Here is a 24,771-nt window from a genome sequence, read left to right as displayed (position 1 = left end):
CCCCTCCAGTGAAACCAATAGGGGATTAATAAATAAACACTTCACAGCACAGAAAATAAAGCCGATGGCACCACATTCATTGGACTTTCATGAACACAAAAGCTGGGTGAGGTTGAGCAGCAGCAGTAGGCAGTGATGGTGATAGGAACAGCTTGCACAGCAGGAGAAGTATGGACTGTGAAGTCAAGTGCACAACTTCCTCAAGAGCATCTCACATGCACCATCTCCCCAGTCCTTCCCTCCACCAACTGGTCCATCACAGCCTCTAAAGCATGCCCCCTCCTCCACTTTCCCTGCCCCTGAGGCATTTTCCGTCAGGTGCCAAAATTGTGCATGCCAACAGTGGCAGCCAATTGACAGTGCCGATTCCACACTAATTAGTGTCGCAATTGGCAAGCAGTATGGACCAATCGTGCATATTCTGCTCACAGATTCATAGCAGCTATGTAGGAGGGCAGAGTTTTCTCCTTCCCGTAGGCATCTCGAGGAGAGGGGAAAAGGGCACACTGTGGCATTGGATCCTGAGTTCAAATCCCACTTGGCTGTTGAATTATACCAGGTGGGGTTGACTCTACCTGTCGTCCTTCCGAGGTCGACAAAATGAGTACCAGCTTGCTGGTATCCTGTGTCGGAGTGGTGACCTACCCAGGATTGTGCCCAATAGCCAAGGAGACTGCTTAGGCAGCACCAACGCTCTGCACAGAGTATGGTCCCAATGGATGGATGGATGTGGCATTGGAGTCCTCGTACCCGGCCCCCTCATCCAGGTTTTACAGGAAGAATGAGGACAAGGCACATTATCCTGTCATAGGCACTACAGGTAAAGACTGTCTTCCAGCGTTGCATAAGCGGGACAACTTGTTTCCCAGCACATATTCCGAGTTGCAGGTAAGGGAAAAGTATAAAATATAAATAAACACTAACGGGGGTCTAAATATCAACTCCAATGTCTGACCCATCCTCCCCTCCCCTCCAAACCAACACCCCTTATCCCCAATGAACGTAACAGGATTTAACATTCTATATCATTTAGCTTTTGTTATTGTATGCCATGAATAAATTATTAATATAAAATAAAGGTGGGGTAACTAGTTTCCTTCCATAAGCTCCAAATTAACCCTTTTGAGGAAACAAGAAAGGGCTTCAGTTTAACCTGATCAGCCGTTTTTTTTTTGTATACCTTGTCGAGGCTCGTATGAGAGCTAACACACAACTCACAGCAAGGGGGCATGATACAAGAGGGGCAGGAGTGGAAGGGACAAAACGGTTGGGAACAGACACAATAGGTGAACTGTGTGGAACTTTCTGTCAGGTCAGGTTCGACCTGTGACCTGCTACAGGTACCATGTAAACCTGTACTAACCTGTTCCATGGTCGGGTTGTCGGCGACTAAACCGTCTCCCCCACCAGGTTTTCTGGTGAGGACGGTGTTTGGATATGGACACCCAGCAGGATTAAAAACAAAACCTGTCAAAGGGCGGAGGAGCTCCTTGTGAGCCAACGGCCATCCATATCTAGTGCCCAACTGTGTCTGCGGACGTCCTCCTGCAGTTGGGTCACTTCTTATAAGGAGCTTGGTGGCAGGATTTGCACTCCGGCCACCGTAAAATCCTTCATTCCGCAAAACGCAAAAACGCAAAAACAAATCTGAAAACCCACTCCGTGGGAGTACCTCCTGTGCAGCTTCCCTTCGCAGGGCAGCTCACCGGATGACGGGATTTGGGCAAAGCCTTCGGGACCCCCAATCTTTGATGAGGGAAACCACGGGGTAACATCCCTGGGTCAGATTGAGGGAGAGTGTGTCAGAGTGGTGCTGAGGTGTCGTCCACCAGACGGCGGTCTCCTTGGGTTAACCTGAGGCGGTCCCTTCGGGTGGGTGCCTGGAATGTCCTATCCCTAAGAGAGGATGATCACCTGTCTCTGTTATCATCTGAGCTCAAGTGTTTGGACATCGGGATTGCAGCTCTCTCTGAGGTTCGGAGACCGGATTGCGGCGAGATAATGGTGGGTGGTTACACCTACTATTGGTCTGGTCGCTCTGATGGTTACCATACCCAAGGAGTTGCTGTAGCTGTGTCCAATAAGCTGACCCCAATGATAATTGAGGTAACACCGGTCAACGAGCGTATTATGAGATTAAGGATTCGTCACTCCTTAGGTGTCATTTCCCTGGTCTCTGTTTATGCTCCGACTGAGGCGAGTGATCTCATCGTGAAGGATGCATTCTACGCCACACTCGAGTCTGTGGTTGATCAGTGCCCCAGACGAGATACACTTCTAGTCTTGGAGAATTTCAATGCATCGACTGGAACTGATAGGGACGGTTATGAGGTGTGTGTTGGTCCCCATGGGTCAGGAACTATGAACCAGAATAGCACTAAGTTCCTTGACTTTGCAAGAAGTCATGGACTTAGGGTGGCTGGTTCATGGTTTCAGCGCCCACAAGCTCATCGCTGGACGTGGTATTCCAACGCTGGCGGTGTGGCAAAGGAGATTGACCATGTCCTCATTGACGGTCGTTGGAGGATGATCCAGAACTGCAGGGTCTACCGGAGTGCTCAGTTCCTCAATACTGACCACAGGCTTGTTGTAGCAACTCTAAAGCTGCACCTTAAATCCTGGAGAATGGTACCATCCCAGCCGAGGCTGGATGTTGCCAAGCTCAGGGATGAGAGAGTAGCTGAGGAGTTTGCGAACAGGCTGAGTGGACACTTGGGGGGTCTGGGTGCTTTGGGGGTCCTGAAGAGTTGTGGAGCGCCTTCAAGACCACCGTCCTTGATGTTGCCGGTGGATGCCTTGGAGCTCACCGCAGGGCAAAGAAGAATTTTGTCTCTCAAGGGACACTGGATACCATTGACCAGAGTCGCAGGGCCAGGCTGAATGGCAGAGCTGAGCTGTTCAGGGAGCTGAGGCGTAAAACTGTACGTGCACTGAGGGTGGACAAGGAGGCCTATGTGCGAGGAATCTGTGAGGGGGTAGAGCATCACCTGTGGACAGGTGATTCTCGTCCCGCTTACAGGGGAATTCGCGCATTACGTTCATCCAAGCCCATCCCTCGGAGCACTACAGTTCGAGCAGAGAGTGGTAGGCTCTTCACAGAGGAGTCTGAAGTGAAGGCCCGCTGGGCCGGTTACTTTGAGCGGTTGTACCAGGCTGATCCCCCAACTGTCGAGTTGGACGTTAAGGGTGTTACAATCCCTGTTGCTGACCCTCGAATCAACTGTGGTCCACCTACGCTTGTGGAAACAGGGGCTGCGGTGAACCAGTTGAAACGGGGCAAAGCTCCAGGGATCTGTGGCATCCATGCCGAACTTCTCAAGGCTGGTGGAAATGCTGCACTCATGTCGTTGCATGCAGTTTTGTGCTCTGCCTGGAACACAGGCATCATCCCAACTGACTGGAAGAGGGGCCTTGTTGTCCCTCTCTGGAAAGGGAAGGGTGATCGCCAAGACTGCAACAACTACCGAGAGGTGACGCTGCTCTCAGTGCCGGGCAAGGTCTTTGCTCGGATAATTCTCGATAGGGTTCGCCACCATCTGCTTGAGCACCAGCGTCCAGAGCAGTCAGGCTTTACACCAAAGAGGTCAACGATTGACCGTATCCTTGCACTTCGTGTCCTCACCGAACGCAGACGAGAGTTTCGGCAGGGGCTGCTTGCAGCCTATGTTGATCTCTGTAAAGCGTTCGATTCAGTGAATCGGGATGTCCTCTGGAGGATTCTTGGTCTTCGTGGGGTGCCACCAAAACTGATCAATCTGATGTCTGAACTCTACTCTGGTACTGAGAGTGCTGTGAAGTTTGGTGGTACCATCTCTGACTTATTTCCAGTTGTTACTGGAGTTCGTCAGGGATGTGTACTTGCCCCCACACTTTTCAGCACTTGTATGGACTGGATTCTAGGGAGGATGTCGGAGAGATCAAGTTGCGGTGCGTCATTTGGGAATGTCAAGATCTCGGTCCTTGACTTTGCAGATGATGCAGTCATCTTTGCGGAGACTTTAGACATCCTCATGGGGGCCCTCGAGGTGCTGAATGAGGAGTCGGAGCCGTTGGGATTACGGGTTTCTTGGGACAAAACTAAGATCCAGGCTTTCGGTGACATCTTGGATGCTGCTGTCCTGTCTGTGTCTGTTTGTGGTGAGGATGTTGAGGTCGTGGAGAGATTCACTTACCTTGGCAGTGATATTCATGTCTCTGCTGGCTGCGAGTCAGAGGTCAATAGACGTCTGGGTCGGGCCTGGGGAGTCATGGATTCACTGGATCATGGGGTGTGGCGCTGCCGGTACCTGTGCAGGAGGACGAAAGTCCGAGTCTTCAGGTCCTTGGTACTTCCAGTCTTGCTCTATGGGTGCGAGACTTAGACTCTGACCAAGGATCTGAGACGGAGACTTAATTCCTTTGGTACCAGGTCTCTTCGGAGGATCCTTGGCTATCGCTGGTCGGATTTTGTGTCCAACGAGCGGTTGCTGAGAGAGACTCGGATGAGATTTGTTACCTGCATAGTCAGTGAGCGTCAGTTGCGGCTGTATGGACATGTGGCTCGTTTTCCTGACTCTGATCCTGCTCACCAGATTCTCTCAGCGAGGGAGTCTCATGAGTGGAGGAGGCCAGTGGGTCGACCACGTGCCTCATGGTTGCAACAGGTTGACCCTCATCTCAAGGAGATGGGGATGGGCCTGGCATCTGCCTGAGGGATGGCCAGACGGAGGCCCCTGGAGTACCGGCGGAAAGTGGACGCAGCGACGTGCTGTTCTGGCACATGCTCCCATACCTGACCTGAAGGGAAAGGGATGGGGATGGGACGGGGAACATGGCGAAGAGAAGATGGACATTACAGGGACTTTCAGGAAGGAAAGCAGGGGAATTGAAGGAAGTGGGCTTGGGTGGATTATCGGGGGTAGAAAAGATCGAGGATTTGGATGGGGGAAGATAAGAGTGGTGGTGAACAGCTGTTTTGAAAGCCTGGAGGGAAGAATGGGAAAGAATAGAGTGAAGAAGTTTATTCCAAAGGCGGGAAAAAAGAGGAATGAAAGAGTGAAGATGAGCAGTGATTCGTGATTTTGGTAGTTTTACCAGAAGGGGGTTGTTGGCGGACCTTGAGCGCCCTGTCGAAATGTGGTGGGGACAAATTGCAGAGAGAGCAGGGGGGGCAAGGCTGGAGAGGAGTCGGTAGAAGACAGAAAGACCATCGACCAACCTGCAGTGATTGAGTGAGAGGCCCAAAGACTCAGCTTCATTGCGGGAGATGCCGATGATCTTAAATGCCCTGGTTTCGACAGCGTGAAGCCGAGAAAGGTGGGAGGCAGGAGCACCAGCCCAGAGGGGAGAGCAGTACTCCATCAAGCTACGGACAAGCTTTGTAAGTGGTCAGGAGCTCAAGAGGGCCGAGGAAGGACTTTGCACGACGGAGGATTCCCAGTCGGCGACTGGCTTTTGAGGCGACGTTGGAAATGTGACTTTCCCAGGAAAGGTCATGGCAGATAGTGAGACCCAGAAGCTTGAAAGAAAAGACTTCTTCCAGAGGATTGTTGAGAAAGTGGATGGGGGGGGGGGGGTTTCTAAACGGTCCTTTCGAAGAGACATAGTGAGAGTGTGAGATTTATCTGGATTGAAAGACATGTTCCACGTGTTGGACCAGTTTGTGATTTTATCCAGATCTGCAGTGAGCGAAGAAGCTGCTGCTTGCCGGTCTGAGGGATGACAGATGGTACGGCAGAGGGTGGAGTCGTCGGCAAAGAGAAATAGAGGATTTTCCAGAGAGTCCGAGAGATCATTGATGAAAACCAGAAAAAGAACAGGGCCCAGAACGCTACCTTGAGGAACTCCAGCCTGCACAGGAAGAGGGGATGAAAGAACCCCATTTAGGGCCACACGTTGACTGCGACAGGAGAGGAAGTCTGTGAGCCATGAGTGGAGATGGCCTTGAATACCATGGGAAGAGAGTTTGGTGAGTAGTGCAGGGTGCCACACTGTGTCAAAAGCATGTGATATGTCCAGGGATATGGCTCGGATTTCCTGTCTGGCATTGAGGACCTCCATCCATTGATGGGAGAGCAGAAGCAGCATATCCAGGGTAGAGTGACCTGGTCTGAAACCAAATTGATGATTGGAAATCAAGCCATTGGAGAAGAGGAAGGATTTCATATCTGAGGCGATGATGGATTCCATCACCTTGCTGATGATTGGGAGAAGGCTGATTGGTCTGTAGTTATAGGGATCTGTTTTTGCACCTTTTTTATGCAGGGCAGTGATGTTAGCAGATTTCCAAGCAGATGGCAGATGACCTTGGGCAAATGAGAGGGTGAATAGAACAGAGAGAGGGTGAGCAAGAGCAGAAGAGCAGGCTTTGAGGACACGTGGGCTGATGCCGTCTGGACCGGTTGCAGAATCTGACTCGATGTTTGAAAGCAAGCTCTCCACCTTGTCAGGAGAAAAGGATACAGAGTCCAGAGACAGTTGGGTGCGACTGGGTAAAGTGGGTAGAGAAAGTGATGGGTTTAGGACACAAGATTTAGCTGCAAACACCGAGTTTAGACATTCAGCATTATCACGTGTGGTATCAGCAGTGCGGCCATTTGAGGTAAGCGAGAATATGGAGGGGGATCATACACCAGGAAGAAATTTGATGAGATACCACCAGGATTTTGAGGAGGGAGAGAGGTTTGAGAGTTCAGACTTGAGCTTAGAAAGATGTTGTTTTCTGGCTCTCCTGAGGGTAGATACACACTTGTTCCGAGCTTTGTGGAAGGAACTGAGATTGCCCTCAGTTGGGTTTGCTTTCCATGAGGCAAAGGCAAGTTGTTTCAGGACAACTGCCTCGCCACAAGCTTCAGTAAACCAAGGGCGGGAGGAAGGGTAGGACAACTGAACATGAGAGGGGATAAATCTGTGCATGAGGGAGAGCAAGTTTCTTTGAAAGAATTCCCAGGATGAGTTGATGTTTGAGAAAGTAGTGATAGGAGACCAGTCTGTAAGTTTGATGGCTGCTCGGAGACCCTGCCAGTCGGCTTGAGTGAAATGCCAGACTCGACGGCGGTGAGGTGGTTCTCTGATAACAGCCAGAGAGATGTCCACTTTGACAAGGACGTGGTCAGAAGAACCGATTGGAGCGAAGGAAGAGCAACAGATATTGTCAGTGAAATTTGTCAAAATCAGATCCAGAAGAGATGGAGTACCATTGGTTGAGATCCGGGTCGGGAAGTTGACCGATTGAGTCAGTCCTCATGAGTCGCAGAAAGCTTTTGCTGAGGTGCCATGGCAGGTGAGAGAGGTACCCACACCTAGCCAACTGGCGTGATGACAATTGAAGTCACCACATAAGAGGAAGAGAGAGTTTGGATGAGAAGATAGAAGATGGTCCATGTTTTCGGATAGTGAGGTGTAGATGGAGTCATCACTGTTCGGTGGACAGTACAGTACACATATAAACATGAGGTGGGAGTGAGGTTGTAGAGTGAGGTTGTAGAGTTTGAGTGAACTCTACAACCAGTACTATTTTTACAAAGTCATGGTGGCAGCTAATCAAGTACATTTCTGGTGAATGCTTGCCCTCCATCCCTTCCCTCACCTCAAATGGCTCTCTCTAGACTCTACGCGAAACAAGGCAGAATGTCTTAACTCTGTATGCTTCCAAATCTCACATTCCCAACCCAAAACAAACTTCTCTATTGACTCTCTTACAAGTTGATCACGATTTTCAATGTTCTGACGTACTTCACCTGGGGTGACAGCGAATGTCACCAGGTTAAACATGTCACTCTCCTCAAATGGGTTTCCTTGCTTGCTGATGACCTGCACAAGCTTTGCAGCATTTTGCACCAACTTAGTACCTTTATCGCCTGTTAATTCATGATGGAGGGATGATGCTTCTCTGCTTTCTACTCCAGCATAGTCTTTAAACTCTCTCCTGTGATTTTGTGAACATTTAACCTCCTCTCCTGTGAACATTTTTCTGTGATTTTGGCAGCCATTTTGAAAAAGCACCCCCAGGTGGTGAAATATGACACTGAAAATTGGAAGATAAGTTGAAAGTGATTCAGTATGATGTCCTTGAACAAATGAAAGTGAAAAATCAAAGTTGGCAAATTTATTGAAGTACTGATCAGATAGTGACAACTGCTGCCTGACTATTATGGTCTGTAAAATTATTTGAAAATGCCACATGAATTTTGATATTTGACCTGTTGGACCCAAAATTGAATCAGTTCATTTTGGTATTGCAATCCATACTTATGCCAAAATTTAATTTAAAAAACGCTTTGCCTTAAGGATGTTGCAAAATGAACCCCCTCTCCCCACTACCCTGTAGTGCGTGATAACACGATGTGAAATGCATTCACACAGTCATTATATAACAGAGTACACACATTATTACAAATATAACAAACCAGTTCCTTATCAATCGAGTCAGGGTGTTGAACGGTGAAGAAGTGGTTTGTGATTTGTCTCTGTGCTGCTGCACTGGAGGCAATCCCAAATTCATCAGCCTTATGTTGGTGAAATAATCACTCAGCAATGCAATAATCTGCAAAAAAAAATAGATTAGAGTTAGGATTTGCATCCCAGAAAATTGAGAACATGACCTTGTAAGCTGACGGAAAGATGTGAAATATATTGAGTGGGGATGATCCCTTGTGATTGAATAACATGGATTCAAACTTTGTTTCAACATCCCTGGCCAGGGTGAAACCATGTTTCATCATCAGTAATCAGATGAGCGGCAAAGTGGTTGTATCTGATTTGAACTGTTTGAGAAGCTCACGACATGATTCCAGGTGTTGCTTTCGATTGCCATTGCTGGGTTTCAGAAGATCCAATTTCTTTGATACCATGGGCATGCCCATGTATTCATGGATGGTAGTGAAAATAGTGTTGCTATAGATTATAAGTGCTGAGGTTTTAGGGAACACGGGTTTTTGAAACCATGGACATCCACGATTATTCACAAATGACAGCAAAATGTCTGCTTTGAAAAAATGACTATTTTCGTCAATATTTTGGCAACCTAAACATGGCAATCTAAGATTAATGCTTCAACTTGGCCAAGAGTTTGCTTGAGACACACAACACACACGGACGTACACTATTGAGATACTCGTCACAATCATTACACTTGAGCATTTAACAAACTTATTGAAGAGGAAAACGTAATGGACGAGTGGCTCACAGAAGGGTAACACCTTCTTCATCTCATAATCTGAAATAACCAAACTACCTCAGAAGTATCAATCAACAACGTCAACCAACAACATACAAACTTCCAAAGGGAATCATCACAGAAATGATGCATCACCACGGAACGCAACAAGGAGGCCGAGAGGCAGAATAGAAGGGATGTAAAAGAGGATGCTATGGAACAATAGACCACCGACTACTAAACAAGGCCACACTCGAAAGTTGCAAGATGAGAAGAACCAAAGTATCCACAGCATGGATAGACCACAAAAAAGCTTTTGAAAGTGTCACACATTCATTTATTGTCAGGTCAGGCCAGATCACATCTGTGACTTGCTACAGGTACCATGTAAACCTGTACCAACATGTTTCATGGTCGGGTTGTGGGTGACTCAACCGTCTCCCGCCACCAGGTTTCCTGGTGAGGAGGGTGTATGGATATGGATACACAGCAGGATTAAATACAAAACTTGTCAAAGTGTGGAGGAGCTCCTCGTGAGCCAACGGCCATCCATATGTAGTGCTCAACTGTGCCTTTGGACATCTTCCTGCAGTTGGGTTACATCTTTTAGGAGGTTTGTGGCAGGATTTGCACTCGGCCACCGTAAAACACTGAATTCCACAACATACACAAAAAAAGCAAATAAAACTAAGAAAAACCCACTCTGTGTGAGTATCGGCTGTGCAGCAACTGTTTACAGGGCAGCTCAACAGATGGAGGGATTGGGGCAAAGCCTTCAGGACCCCAATTATTTTTATACGAGGAAAACCACAGGGAAACCTCACTGGGTCAGGTTGTGGTGGTGTGTGTCGGGTGGTACTGAGGTGCCATCCACCAGATGATGATCCGTCCCCTCAGGTTAACCTGAGGCGGTCCCTTCATGTGGGTGCCTGGAATGTTCTCACTTTCAGAGATGATGATCTCTGGTCTCTGCTGTCATCTGAGCTCCAGCGTTTCATCATTAGTATTAAAGCACTTTGCGGTGCAGAGACCGGATAGTGGTGAAATCATGAGATCATGAGATCATGACGGGTGGTTATACCTACTACTGCTCTGGTCACTTTGATGGTTACCATGCCCAAGGAGTCACGGGAGCTGTGTACAATCAAGGTAACACCTGTCAACGAGCGTATTACGAGACTGATGGTTCGTCCCTCTTTGGGTGTCATTTTCCCTGGTTATATGCTCCGACTTGAAGGGAGTAATCTCACAGTAAAGGAGATATTCTATGCCACACTCGAGTCTGGCTGATCAGTGCCCAAGGCGAGATACTTGTCTAGTCTTGGGGGATTTCATTGCATCAACTGGCACTAATAGGGATGACATGCGTTGGTCCCCATGGGTCTGGAACTGCGAACCAGAACAGCACTGCAACCCTTGACTTTGCAAGAAAGACTGAGAGTGGCTGGTTCATGGTTTCAGCACCCACAGGCTCATTGCTGGACTTGGTATTCCAATGCTGGTGGTGTGGCAAAGGAGACTGACCAAGTTCACGTTGATGGTCGCTGGAGGATGATCCAGAACTGCAGGCTCAACCACAGTGTTCAGTTCTTCAATACTGACCACCGGCTTGTTGTTGCAACTCAAGTTGCACCTTAAATCCAGAAGAATGGTACCATCCCAGCCTAGGCTGGATGTTGGAAAGCTCAGGGATGAGAGGGCAGCTGAGGAGTTTGCAAACAGGCTATGTGGGGATTTGGTGTGGGGGGTGGTGGGGGGTCTCGCTGTTTTATGGAATCCTGAAGAGTTGTGCCTTCAAGACTACCATCCTTGATGTTGGCGGTGGATTTCTTGGAACCCACCTTGTCTTGGAAGAATAACTCTGTCTCCCATAGGACACTGGATACCATTGACCAGAGTCGCTGTGAGGTGTGGTGGTTCCATCTCTGACTTATTTCCAGTTGTTACTGGAGTTCATCAGGGGTTTGTATTGGCCCCCAGACTTTTCAGTGCCTGCATGAACTGGATTCTGGGGAGGATGTCGGAGAGATAAAATTGTGATGCATCGTTTGAGAATGTCAAGATCTCTGATCTTGATTTCACAGCTGATTCAGTCATCTTTGTGGAGACGCTGAATATCCTTTTGGGGGCCCAAGAGGCACTGAATGAGGAGTTGGAACAGCTGGGATTAATGGGTTTCCTGCATCAAAACTAAGATCCAGGCTTTCAACGACATCTTCGATGCTGCTATCTTAGCTGTACCTGTTTGTGGTGAGGATGTTGAGGTCGCAGAGAGATTCACTTACCTTGGCAGTGATATTAATGTCTCCCAGTGTTGTGAGCCGGAGGCGATCAACATACTTGTCCAAAAAAATGTTCTTTTTTTTGCCAAGTAACAAATGGGAGACAGATCAACATATCAAAAATAAACATTTTTGCCATGCAACAGACAGACAGCAATTATATTGTTTACCTCTGTGTTGTAATTTGGGCCAGCTTCGTTTGCCCAATCCCAGATGGAGTGCCCCTTCTTATTGCATATTCTAATATCAGCCCCTGCCAGTAGCAACATATTCATGAGGCAAGGGTTGCCTGAGAAGGCAGCTGCTAGAGTCGGTGTGCTTCCATCAGCACATACCCTGGAAGGTACACAAAAACAAACAGACAAACAGAGACAGACAGATCAAAAACAAACTCCTTGCATTATCTTGTGTCAAAAGTTAAGCTTGAAAATCCCTAAAAGGAGCACTGGAAAGGTTTTACATTGGTTTCCCAAATTAAAGTCACCGATATTCTCTTAGAATCAAGGAAGGGACTAGAAGTGTGAGGTTGACAAGAATTACAACAAATTCAAACCAAAAAAAAAAAGAGACATTTTCCATGATGCACTGCATATATTTATCCATCATTCGTGAGATATGAAAGAAGTGGGTGTAGAGGATTTGGGGTGTTGCAAGTACTTCAAGACAAAACGCTACCTGACAGCCGCAGATATTCCAAAGTCTGGTAGAGGTTGTGAAAGCTTCCAAACTGCCTGGTCTTGAATTTATACCATCGTGGAATAAAACTGAACTCAGACCGTGGTTATACAAGTGCAACTAGAAAGAGCAATCAAAGTTGCAGACTCTCACCAGGACTTGTTTTGTGTGATTTTATAGTTCGTATTTCATAGACGCCCTCATATTCTAATTGTATCGTACATACTTTATAGATATACTAATATTATAAGTGTACATACTTCATACAGAGGTACTCGGCTGAAAAAAATTCAAAGTGTAAAAATTGTGGTCTCTTCTGCGCATGTGTGATCATGACGAATTAATAGACAAGGTACTGTTAAATGGCAGGTTTGTCTTCCGATTCCTGTTCCGATTCGTGTTCAAAACAGAACATTGAATTTAAATAAGTGGTTACTCGATTATAAACTGTCAAATGAAAAAGGACAGACAGATGGACGGACAAACGGACATGAACTAATTGTTCAACCCCACTTTTCGCTTCTTGTGCGTGGGGTAAATATTCTCATATAAAGGGGCACCCTACATATATGGGTTAAAACCTGTTGGGACGTAGAGTTTTTTGTGTACCTTGAAAACGAAAACCCATGAGATAAAAGTGCATGTGTGTGATTAATTTGCTTAAAAAATTGGCACCCCTTCACATGAACTTTTCTAGAGCATTACTTGGTTCTACCTAACAACACGAGGGCAGTACAGAATGCACACGAGATTTTTTCAATGTGCCTTATTTTCTATCATCTGGCATTTTCTACAAGCCATGTCCCATATTGTCTATAGTTAACCACATGGCACATCTATACAAATGAATTTGTGTGTGTCAGTCTGTCTACTCCATAACTCCAAAACCATAACACCTCGCAGCCTGAAACTTTGCATACATCCTGAGAAAACTCCAAGGAAGTGCAAGAGTGAAAATTGGGTGTTTGGGTTAATTAAAACACCCCTTTTGAAGATAATTAACAGCCTCATTTAATTACATTTAAGGTGGTGGGCTTGGGATCCAAACATCCTGAGTTCAAATCCCACTCGGCTGTTAAATTAATACCAGGTGGAGTTGACTCTGCCCGTCATCCTTCCGAAGTCGGCAAAATGAGTGCCAGCTTGCTGGTATCCTGTGTCGGAGTGGCGACCCATCCAGAATTGTGTCCAATAGCCCAGGAGACTGCTGAGGCAGCACCAATGCTCTGTATTTAATTATATCCTTCATCAGGCAGTCCTCGGCCACCTCGCTCTCTGGGGTCTTAAGGCGTTTCCTGGGTAACCTCGCTGGGGTCTGAAGCCGCCATGTTTTTTGGCCGACTCAACCTTTCCTTGACTTGGAACAGGCCACAACGATTTAACGGCAAAGTTTTTGTGATTTTTTTTTTCACTTTCCTCACTCATATTATCGAATGCCTGTTCATCATATCTACGAATCGCTGGGTGCATTGCAATGCTTATAAATATCCTGAGACATCAGCATTTGTTGCTTTATTTCATTTCCACACATGCGATCACCACAAGTATCTCTTACACTAAAGAGAATTACAAAATTTCACCTCCAGAATCAAACTTACAAGCAGTTTTGACTCTGGGCAAAATGTTCATTTGTCCAATTCGGACATATTTGACATTTCGGGCGTCTCCGGGAGGTGTATGTTTAATATGACGGTTCTGTGAATGCCAATTGCATGCCAAGGGAGCCATTTCATTGGAGTGCTTAAACCAGTGTTCTACAATATTCGCACTGTCACTGAATACTGGATATAGATTGACTTGAACAAAGTTAGATACACTGGAACAAAGTTAGATACATAATACTGGATATAGATACACTGGAGGTAGGAAGGCAAAATAATTTATATAATCACAATGAGAAAATTTTTTTTTCAGTTCTGAAGTGAGGAATCGCCACATTACGGCAGGAAAGCCGAGAGGTACGCATGCTCACTGTGTAGCCTGGATTTGAATCCCAACCCAGTTCTAAATTGTCCTCCCGGTGTTTCACAGACCTGGTGATTCATCACTATGCGTGTCGTCTCTCGGATGGACGATAAACTGGGCATCACATCTGCCGGAATCCATCACTCCTCTCCCTCCCAACATGTCTCTGTCTCTCTCAACCCTCCCCCTGCTCCCCCATCTTTCACCCCTGTTGAGGGGACTGTAGTATGTACGAATCATATTCGGGGCTAACTGGAGGGGTGAAAAGGTCACTGCATGTACGAGCTATTGGTTTTGAATGCTCCTGCCCCAGGAGTAGGGTAAGAATAGTGATTCTGGCTCACTTTTCCCCATGTAAATGAATGGGGGATTTTCAGCGATGAATTTTTTCTTTTTTTTCCCTAAAAAATAAATCCCCTTTTTAGCCCAAGGTATATTTATTTGTCTCCCCTTTTCACCTGGGGACACTTTTTTTCAAATAACCCATGCAATAAGATAAAGATTTGTTAAAGGTGATTCTAAAGAAATATGTGAAACGTCTAAGCCTCGGGACACTCTTTATCAAATAACCGATGCATATTGTTTAGCTCACTCATTGAACCTATAAACATTTGTTCATTCTCAAATTCCTTCAATAGTTTAATTTTCTTTGCACAATAATCCCCATCTAAAATATTTAAAAACAAAACATTTGAATCTTTATATTTTTTAAGATACCCCTTTTGTGCCATTACGAAATGATAAACTTCTCTTAATGATCTCATCTGGCCACCGCCCGAGTTGCAAATCATTTTTGTGCATAAACCACGCCATAAAAAAGTTTTGTTTCAAATGTTTTCAGTTCGTGCCATCAAAATGAGGAAGTGTTTTTTTGACACAGTCGTGCTGTGAAAATGAGGAAGTGTTTTTGGACAGTCATGCTGTGAAAAAATAGGAACTATTCTGTGAGACAAGGCCTCGTGTTTCTATTTTATCTCAGAACACGAACAGGCTTTTAAACATAAGTTTCATCAAAATCGTTTTAGGGCATTTTAAGTATGTTTTAAAAATGATTCATACAATTTGCCCAGAATATATCGCCCAGTTATTTTCCAAGCTGTCTCGCCTGAACCGTCATTTCCTGTGGCCACACCCAATGATTAAGCAATCTCCTCATCGTTGCCTTATAAGTGATTCGCCAGACAAAGTTTCTGCCAGACGGGATTTTCATTTTTACAACTGAGACATGAGCGATCTTTCTTCCGCGAACAAAACAGCTCAACACAAAGTTGGTAAGCTTGTGTATGGGTTCCTCTTTGAACGATGAAGCAATTGATTATAAATTAAATCGTGATAATTCTGATATATTTTTTTTTCTTGGCAGGTCCTTGGAAGAAGAGCAGTTTACATATCACGACGAGGTGCATGAAATTAATGCTCTTATTGAAGAGGTCAATCATCTTAGAAGAGAATTGAAAAACATTTTTAAAGACTGACACGACGTCTTATCACGGCCTCTGATCTTTTTGCCATCTTGTACCAATGGTAAAAAAAACTGAGACATGGACTCACTCTCTTCCGATGAAGAAAACAGCTCACTACAAAGTTGGTAAGTTTGTGTATGGTTTCCTCTTTGAACGATGAAGCAATTGATTATAAATTAAATCGTGATAATGCGAAAATATATATTTTTTCCTGGCAGGTCCTTGGAAGAAGTGGAGTTTACATATCACGATGAGGTGCATCAAATGAATGCTCTTATCGAAGAGGTCAATGATTTTAGAAGAGAATTGAAAAACATTTATAATGACTGGTACGAAGTCTTATCACGGCCTCTGATCTCGAATGAATTAAACCAATGGTGAGACGTGTGTGTGTGTGTGTGTGTGTGTGTGTGTGTGTGTGTGCGTGCGTGCGTGCGTGCGTGCGTGCGTGCGTGCGTGCGTGCGTGCGTGCGTGCGTGCGTGCGTGCGTGCGTGCGTGTCTCTTTCCCTGTCTGTTTGTCTCTCTCTATCTCTCCCTGCCTGTCTCTTTGTATCTCTCTCTGTCTGTCTTTCTACCTACCTCTCTCTGTCTGTCTCTCCATCTATACCCTTGACTCATTATTTTATTTTTTTCAGCTCGATCACACACCATAAGCTGTTGAAGCAATCTGGTACAACACATGATTTTCTGGAGGTAAATGTTTCTGAATTATTATTTAGTTATTTGTTTATTTATATCACTCTCTCTTTGGAATGTCGCCTTATGTTGGTTGCATCATTAGTTTGGACGCGGTTTTGCCAGTACACTGGAATTCATTTTATTGGCCTTGGAAGGATGACAGGCTGAGTCGGCCTCCTGGTGTGTTAATTCAGTGGTCAACGAGGCTTGAACTTAGAACCAACACCAGGCTTACTCATATTACCATGTAATTATCTTTATAAAACCTAATTATTATCCACTTTTTGTTTCAAAACAGAATATGGTGTCTGAGTTTCGAAATCACAAGACATCTGAAGAAGATTGCTGGGAAAGATTATACATTCTCGCAAATGAATATTTAATTTTTTCAATTTTGATTAATTATATTTGTTTTGTTTACAATTACTTGATTTTGAATTTCAAAAAAAGAATCAAGACATGAAGGAGAGGGAGGGAGGGGGGGTAGGTGCGCTCCCCCAATGACCCATCACCCCCTCATCCCACCCCTCCCCTCCCCATGTGTGTGTGGGGAAGGGTGGGGGTGGGATGAGGGAGGTGGTGGGTCAAAGGGGGGGGCGCACAGGGGGGATGAGGGGGGTGGGGCTTGTGTGAGAGGGGTTTATGTGGGCGGGGCTTCAGTGGGGCTTGTGTGGGCGGCGTGTGTGGGCGGGGCTTGTGTGGGCGGGGCTTCGGTGGGGCTTGTGTGGGCGGGGCTTGTGTGGGTGGGGTTTATGTGGGCGGGGCTTCGGTGGGGCTTGTGTGGGCGGGGCGTGTGTGGGCGGGGCTTGTGGGAGGGCGTTTATGTGGGTGGGGCTTGTGTGAGCGGGGCTTATGTGAGTGGGCTTTGTGTTGGCAGGGTTTATGTGGGTGGAGCTTGTGTGGGCAGGGTTTATGTGGGCAGGGTTTATGTGGGCAGGGTTTATGTGGGCGGGGCTTCGGTGGGGCTTATGTGGGCGGGGTGAATGTGGATGAGGCTTATGTGGATGAGGTTTGTGTGGATAAATGGATGGGTGGAGAGATGGGTGGGTGGAGCTTGTGTGGATGGGTGGATAATTTTTTAATTAAATAAACATGGTGGGTGTGGGGTACTAATTAACTAATCACTAATTATGTGAATATGATGAATATGGGTGGAGCTTGTGTGGGGTTTGTGTGTGTGGAGCTTGTGTGGGTGGGGTTTATGTGGGCGGGGCTTCGGTGGGGTTTGTGTGGGGTGGGGTTTGTGTGGAGCTTGTGTGGGGTGGGGTTGATGTGGGTGGTTTTGTGTGGGCGGAGTCAAAAAATTTCAATTTATCTTTGTCTTTTGTAATTCCTGTGAATAAAATGAACCTAAAATCTCTTCCCCTTCCAAATCATATATCTTATAAGTCCAAGGAACCGAATCTATTACATCAACAATTTTAAAAAGTTCGTTCGTCCATCGTTTAGTATAACCCTTTTCAAAATGAGATTTCCACCTATATATTCTTATGATATCACCAACTTTGAACTTAGGTTTTCTGACATTAATCTCTTTTTCATATTTTAATTTTGTAAATGTTTCTGATGGTTTCATATTTGTTGACGTGTGAACCGTGTCATTATACTTATCCACAATATCCTGAATAAAAGATGACCATTGTTCTGAACCGAGTTGTGTGAATTTTTTATATAGTCTCTCTTTTAAGGTACAATTAAGACGTTCAACAACAACTGCCTTCCCTTCATTAAAGGTACTGTATAATGTAATACTGTTATTTTTTAGAAAATTCATAAATGTCTTGTAATAAAACTCTCTACCCTCATCAGTCCACAATTTTTTAGGTTTTCTCTTACTTTTATTAAATATCTGTTGAAAGGCTAACATAAGAGTATTACCTGTTTTGTTTTTTAATGGTACAACCCATGCGTATCTACTCCTCAAATCAATAACGGTTAAAGCATACTTGTACCCCTTATCATTATTGAGTTCAATCAAATCAACAGATCAGATATAATCTACTTCCTTGGAATAAACTTTCCTTCTCTGAAACTTTGTGAATATTGGTTTATGTAATTCATCAGCTAATTGCTCTTCAATCTTAATGACATCATTAGAGCTTACAAGTTTTTTGAATTTCCAAGTCCAAGTTTCAATTTAGCACTGATCATCTTCTTCACGATGAACCTATCAACTTTTTCTCTCAAGGTTGGATTTTGTATCAGAGACAAATTATACAACATTTCTCTATCGGCTTCATGCTTTTCTTCCAAAGTTGTGGTATTCCCATCATCAATATCGTGTCTCATGCACACTTCATCAACTCTATTGATGGGCTCACTCCAGGATTTAGGATTGTCTGCCTCATCTAATCTTTTATCCAAGTTTGTGCCTGGACCACAGAAAGAATACCCTGGTAGATGTAATTCCCCTGGTATTCCAGTAGTTGTAAATTTACTTCCTGATAAAAACTTTTGTATATCTCCTCCTAGTTTGTGTTTGGAGATAAATAGATTTTTTTTTGAACCACACACCGAACATATACCTTTTTGTATAACCCTGTTATTTTTACTTTTAATATATGAAATATTTTTAGTATTAGTTTTCTTTTTACATTTGAGACAATAACTCATTTATTTATGAGAAAAATTCCTGCAGAGTGCAAAAACATTTTTAGTTTCCAACATGCACATTTGAATCTAAATTTTTAAAACATAAAGAATCCTTAGAAATGCCTTCACTCTCTCCTCCATTTATTTAAGAAAAAAAAAAAAATGAAAAACTTGAATTAAAATCCATATCTTGTCGATGTCAATAGTCTTGTCGAAAGTATTGCAAATAGACTTGTCAATTCTTTGTTTTCCTCCTCGGTGGGTTGAGTTATTTTCTTTAATACCCCTAATCTTTTTTTAATCTCACTGGTTTCCATATTTTGATATTTATTCATTCTCTCTCTTTCCTCCCTCTCTCTTCTCTCTTTCCTTCCTCTCTCTCTTCTCCCTTTCATCCCTCTCTCTCTTCTCTCTTTCCTCCCTCTCTCTCTCTCTTCTCCATTTCCTCCCTCTCTCTCTTCTCTCTTTCCTCCCTCTCTCTCTTCTCTCTCTTCTCCCTCTCCTCCTTCTCTCTCTTCTCTTTTTCCTGCTTCTCTTTCTTCTCCCTCTCCTCCTCCTCTCTCTTCTCCTTTTCCTCATCTTCCCTCTCTTCTTCAACTCCTTCCTCATCCCTTATTATCCTTGAATCTTTTTTTAATCTCACTGGTTTCCATATTTTGATATTTATTCATTCTCTCTCTTTCCTCCCTCTCTCTCTTCTCTCTTTCCTTCCTCTCTCTCTTCTCTCTTTCCTCCCTCTCTCTCTTCTCTCTTTCCTCCCTCTCTCTCTTCTCCATTTCCTCCCTCTCTCTCTCTTCTCTCTTTCCTCCCTCTCTCTCTTCTCTCTCTTCTCCTTCTCTCTCTTCTCTTTTTCCTCCTTCTCTTTCTTCTCCCTCTCCTCCTCCTCTCTCTTCTCCTTTTCCTCCTCTTCCCTCTCTTCTTCAACTCCTTCCTCATCCCTTATTATCCTTGAATCGCTTACACCCCATAGAATATCATACATATATTCATCAGGATTTCTTGTTATTCCTGTATCCAAAATAATTTTTTTTACAACAGGAAACCAATAAAATTTCTTTTGAATTTCTAAAAGAGCCTTACCTTTTCTTAACTTTATAATTTTTTCATTATTTAACATTCTAATTAAATCTAAAGTTGTCGGTTTATCAACATCAGCATAATGCCAATCTTTTATTGAAAATACCTCATTCTTATGTTGTAGAACATATTTATTAAAATACCGAATACCCTTTACTTGAAGGTATGCTTGGACACAGAAATGATAATTTTCTTGAAGCCTTCTTGCTGTCATTTATGTATTAGAAATATATGTTAGAATAATATTATGGCACGAAACACCTCCCCATCTTCCCATAGTTAAATCATTTTGTATTTCCTTACTCATTATATATAATCCTGTTTTTTCTGTTTTCATGATATAAACAAGGGCAAAACCATTATTATATTTACCCTTATTAAATTCTTTTATTTGTTGTTTACTAATCGTGGCCCCACAAAACTCATTCTCGATACCAAGTGGATAATATTCTTCCTTACGAGACTGATTTAATTGTTCCAGGTCTTCGAGGTTAATTTTAAATGATCAATTATACCCTAAATCATTCATATCATACCCCCATTGTTCTATTCTCATACAAACGATACGCCCTTCTTTATAAAAATTTATTTTAATTCGAACTGTGAATTCTGTATGACCTGGAGATAATATCAACACTTCTGTATCTTTGGAATACACGGCCGTTTTATTTAAGGATATATATTGTGATAAATCGCTTAATCTCACCAAGTCATTCGCGTCAGTTGGGCTTGGATAATTTTTTAATTTATAAGCATTTTTCATGTTAATATTTTTGGTTATATTATATTTATGCCGTTCAACCTGTGCCTTTGTGTAATAATTTGATAAATCAATATCCAGTTCTTGGGATACACCAAAGATAGAACCATCTTTACCAACATAAGTCATTTATATTAGATTAAAAATAATATCATAAATTTTTTTATTTTTGTTGAGTTGAAATAACACATATAGACATAATTGACCACAACACTTGGAATTTAATTCTTGGACTTGAAATGTTTGATAAACACCATTCTGTAAGAATTTTATGACTTCAACAGGTGGTGGAAGACCAAAACCATCAAAATAATATTTGTCGACTATTAAAAATACAAACCCAATGAGAACCGTTCCCATTATTATCTTCTAAGTTCATAATAATATTCTTTGTATGTTTCGGCACATTTGTTAATTCATCTCTCATACAAATAACCACATTATGAATTTTTAATTTCTTACAATATTTGACAAGTTGTAAATTTGATGTTGTATTCTTTCCAAATTCTTTAAACCACTCATCAATGCTCATTTATTTATTAGAAAGATATAATCCATTACCTCTTTTTGTTAATTTTACACCTGCTTGTGCAATAGAAGAAAGCATATCTCCAACTAACAATCTCGCTTTATCAGGCAGACCTTCAAGTTTTTCAGCAAAATCTACAATTACACCACTTCCACTAATTTGTTTCTCCAACTCTTTGTTATGTCTTTCCAATTCTTTTTGAGCCTGGAGTTGAGCCTTCCTTTCGTTGGCAGTTTTCACCGCTGTTGAAATACCACCCGTCAATGCTCCAACCGCACTTAAACCAGCAAATAAAGGAATTAGAAATGGGAGAAATCCTCCACTCGTCTCTCTTATTGAATATTTTTTCAACATTGGTTTTGTCATTTTAATTTTAAGTGAGCCAGTGTCATTCAAGATTTTAACCTGTTCTCTTGTGAGCAAAACATCAATTCTTACTGCTCCTTTTCTCTGAATAGTATTAACGTTAATCGTACAAGGCTTTTGATTTTGAACACAAGATGATAGTTTATGAAGATTGATTTGATTAACATATACCCCAGTTGGTACTTTGCCACTCATTTATTTAACAAAAAATTATGTGAGACTAATCATCACACCATTATCTGTATTAATCTGCAATTCTGTTTCTTCCAAAAGCAAACAATATGTATGAACTTCTTCACTCTCTCCTCTTTCAATGTATAGGGAAGTATCCACTCGATTAGACTTTTTAGTTTCCTTTTGAGCGCTCAGGTCAAACGCATAGATTGTATACAAACTTTTAAATGCTGTCATATCCAAAATAGGTTCTTTATTTCCATTACTTTCACACACCTTTTGGTAAGACTTGTATGCTTCAGCAAAATCATTTTTTTCCCAATTAATTTCCAATCTATCTCGTGGATAAAATGTTCCATCTAGAGAAACGCGAAGTTGTTTCACCTTAGCATTATCACTCAATGCATTATTCTTATCAGTCGCAGTATCACCATCTGGCTTTTTAAAAATGATCCACAGATATCGTGGCTTTCCTTCCAGAACACCCAAATTCCACGTGGAAGAAGTTTGGTTGAGTTTAACGTGTTGACATCTTCTTTTGAGGTATGATACACTGAGTGGTTTCTTTGAGTTAAGTCTTCTATTCAACATCTCTTCTGTTTTAAGATTAGGAGTATATTCACTGATATACCAACTCATTTCCTCAATTACAAATTTATTCTGATCACCAAAAGCATTACCAACACCAAAAAGCAATCTATTTTCATTATCATTCCTTTGTAGTTGAAATCTAATTTTAAGACCATACAGAACTTTATCATGATCACAAAATCCAAATATACCTTTAAGAGGAACTGCCACAGTAAAACTATTTTCTGCTTTTGTATCATCATTATACGCTCCTTTCCTTTGAGTATATCCAGGGTCTGTGTTTGTTCCCGTTGACATATCAGGAATAAAACCTTCGACAGACCCCTTTCCCATTCTATCACTGAATGTATAGAGTGTAAATTTCATCATTTCAGATACAGCAGAGACATAATCAACCGCTTCAACTTCTTGTGTTCCAATATACAAACGCACACTATCAAACATTTTCCAGAAGAAATCATTTACAAGTGTAGCGTTTGTGTTATTCTCAGCTTTAGTGAATTTAAATTTACACAACAAGAAACTTTCGGAGAGATTCAAATAGGTTTGTTGATTATTTATTTCAAAACTTTTTGTACCATTCGTATTCCAGTCTGTTCCAGTTATTGCATTTACCTTGAAGTAATCTTCTTTTTTAGTGGAGTTTGAGATAATAATAGTATCATCCAAATCATAGATACTATCAATTGCTTCCATACTTGTATTTATTTAGGAAAAAAAGATGTTAAAACTTTTGAAACCCTGATCCAAGTATTCGAATTATTTTCTGTCGTTCTTGGGGGGACAAATGAGTTTTGCCTTTCTTAATTTCTTTTATTGCTTGTAATTTATGAGATTCCTTCTGGGCATCTTTTATGCTCTTTACAGCACCTGCTGCATTTCCCACAGCAGAAGCAGTTGAACCAATTAGATCTTTATGTTTAAGAATAGTTGAACCAATACCCATGAGAGTATCAATTATCCCATCTCCTCGAAATTGATGTCCAACACCCCTTTGTCTCTTAGGTTTATAGTATCCTCTACCAAGATACATACCTTCACCCTTATAGTATGGGGAAAGGAACATCCCATCCCCTGTAATTATTTTATATTTTCCCAACTCGTGTTTCCTCACAATAACCATCGTATTTATTTATTGGAAAACTTCACGTAGGTGAATTCTGATGGATATAACTTCTCCATTAAAAGAAATCATACGATTATCTTGGTCGGTTATCCTAAAATTTACTCTGTGTATGGTTTTTCCTGACACAGGGAGATAAACCAAATTTTTGGGTTCCATATTGAATTTATAACCAATTGGGGTTGAGTATGCGCTGAATGAAAATATTGTATTTGTTTTTTTTCCATCATTCTAAGCACCATCAATCAAATCACAGTGATTTAACACCGAATTTATTCCTGAGGATATTTGAATGACATTATCACTGTAAAACGTCCCATTAGTTTCAATCTTTTTTGAGGAGAAACCCAATAACTCTCTAAATGAATTATCAATTGTGAAATCAACCTTGTAGTTATTTTTAACTTTAATCGTTGATTTTGAAGTATGTTTTTGAATGTCTATAACAATATTTTTTGGTTCATCACCCTGTTCTTTCATAAGACGAGCAATTCGGAAGATATTTGAGAAATCTCATATGCTCCGGGTGAGACTGTTATCGTTTTGTATCCACTTCCCAGATTATAACTAAACTTGTCATTTTTCTCGGTTATATTAAATAAGGTATTATAAGTTTCCATGGACAATAAAGATGCCTCATATTCTTTTGTTGTGTCAAGTTGTAGTGGGTTGGGGAATGAAGATGTGTGGTCGCTTGTTGTGAAATTGAAACTAAGGATTGTGCTTCTCATCTTATTTAATATGAGATAAAATGTCTTTATATTGATATTTATTAATTATTTTCATGTTCATCAACTGGTCTAAAATGGCTGATGCTTCATTAAAACAATTGTTATTTCCAGCCTTCTTACTGCCTAACAACAATAACAGTCTATTAACTAATTGTGATGGGTCATTTGGAAGAAAACTAACACCTGAACCAAGGATACTTAAAGCCTGAATAATGTGTTTCTCCTTCTCATTCTTCCTACTTTTACCAGATAGAATAACCCTATAATTTAGAGTGTTCAGCAGATCAATATATATTCTATCATCATTATTTTTCATATCCAATGGTTTATCAATATACTTTGACTCATCCCTCACAGTTGAACCTTGTCTTCCATCTTTTGTGAAAAGAAACATTAATCTTGGAGTTAGTTTGACAGGAGGTTGAGCAGAACTCAAGAACCTTAATTCATCATTAAATATCAATACCTTTTCTTGAACAAGATGAAATATTGCTGGTTGTTCTGTTGGAATGAGTCCTGCTTTGGTTTTTGAATCCGCTGAATATTCATTGTTTTGAAGAGCATTCACAATATAATCAGGGGGTCGATTCATCTCTTCCAGTTGTTGAAATAATCCTTCATCATCATA

General features: G+C 42.4%; 1 protein-coding gene across 6 annotated transcripts in view; it reads right to left on the bottom strand.

Moving 5' to 3' along the window:
* The window catches only part of TEX14 (testis expressed 14, intercellular bridge forming factor), a 188,561-nt gene that overhangs the window by 151,690 nt on the left and 12,100 nt on the right, over positions 1-24,771 (bottom strand). For 5 of the 6 annotated variants that reach the window (XM_085876591.1, XM_085876593.1, XM_085876592.1 and 2 more), the window contains exons 2-3: positions 11,589-11,754; positions 8,388-8,524 (exon numbers count right to left, since the gene is read on the bottom strand). In XM_085876591.1, the coding sequence (XP_085732717.1) occupies positions 8,388-8,524; positions 11,589-11,754 (303 nt within the window). Of the gene's footprint in view, positions 1-8,387; positions 8,527-11,588; positions 11,755-24,771 lie in introns of those variants that run through there. The other variant, XM_085876596.1, reaches the window with a different exon arrangement.

This window comes from Eptatretus burgeri, chromosome 4 (genome assembly GCF_056783735.1).
Source record: "Eptatretus burgeri isolate ZD-2024b chromosome 4, Ebu_testis_v1, whole genome shotgun sequence".
Classification (NCBI taxonomy): domain Eukaryota; kingdom Metazoa; phylum Chordata; class Myxini; order Myxiniformes; family Myxinidae; genus Eptatretus; species Eptatretus burgeri.
This window is presented reverse-complemented; position numbering and strand designations above follow the sequence as displayed.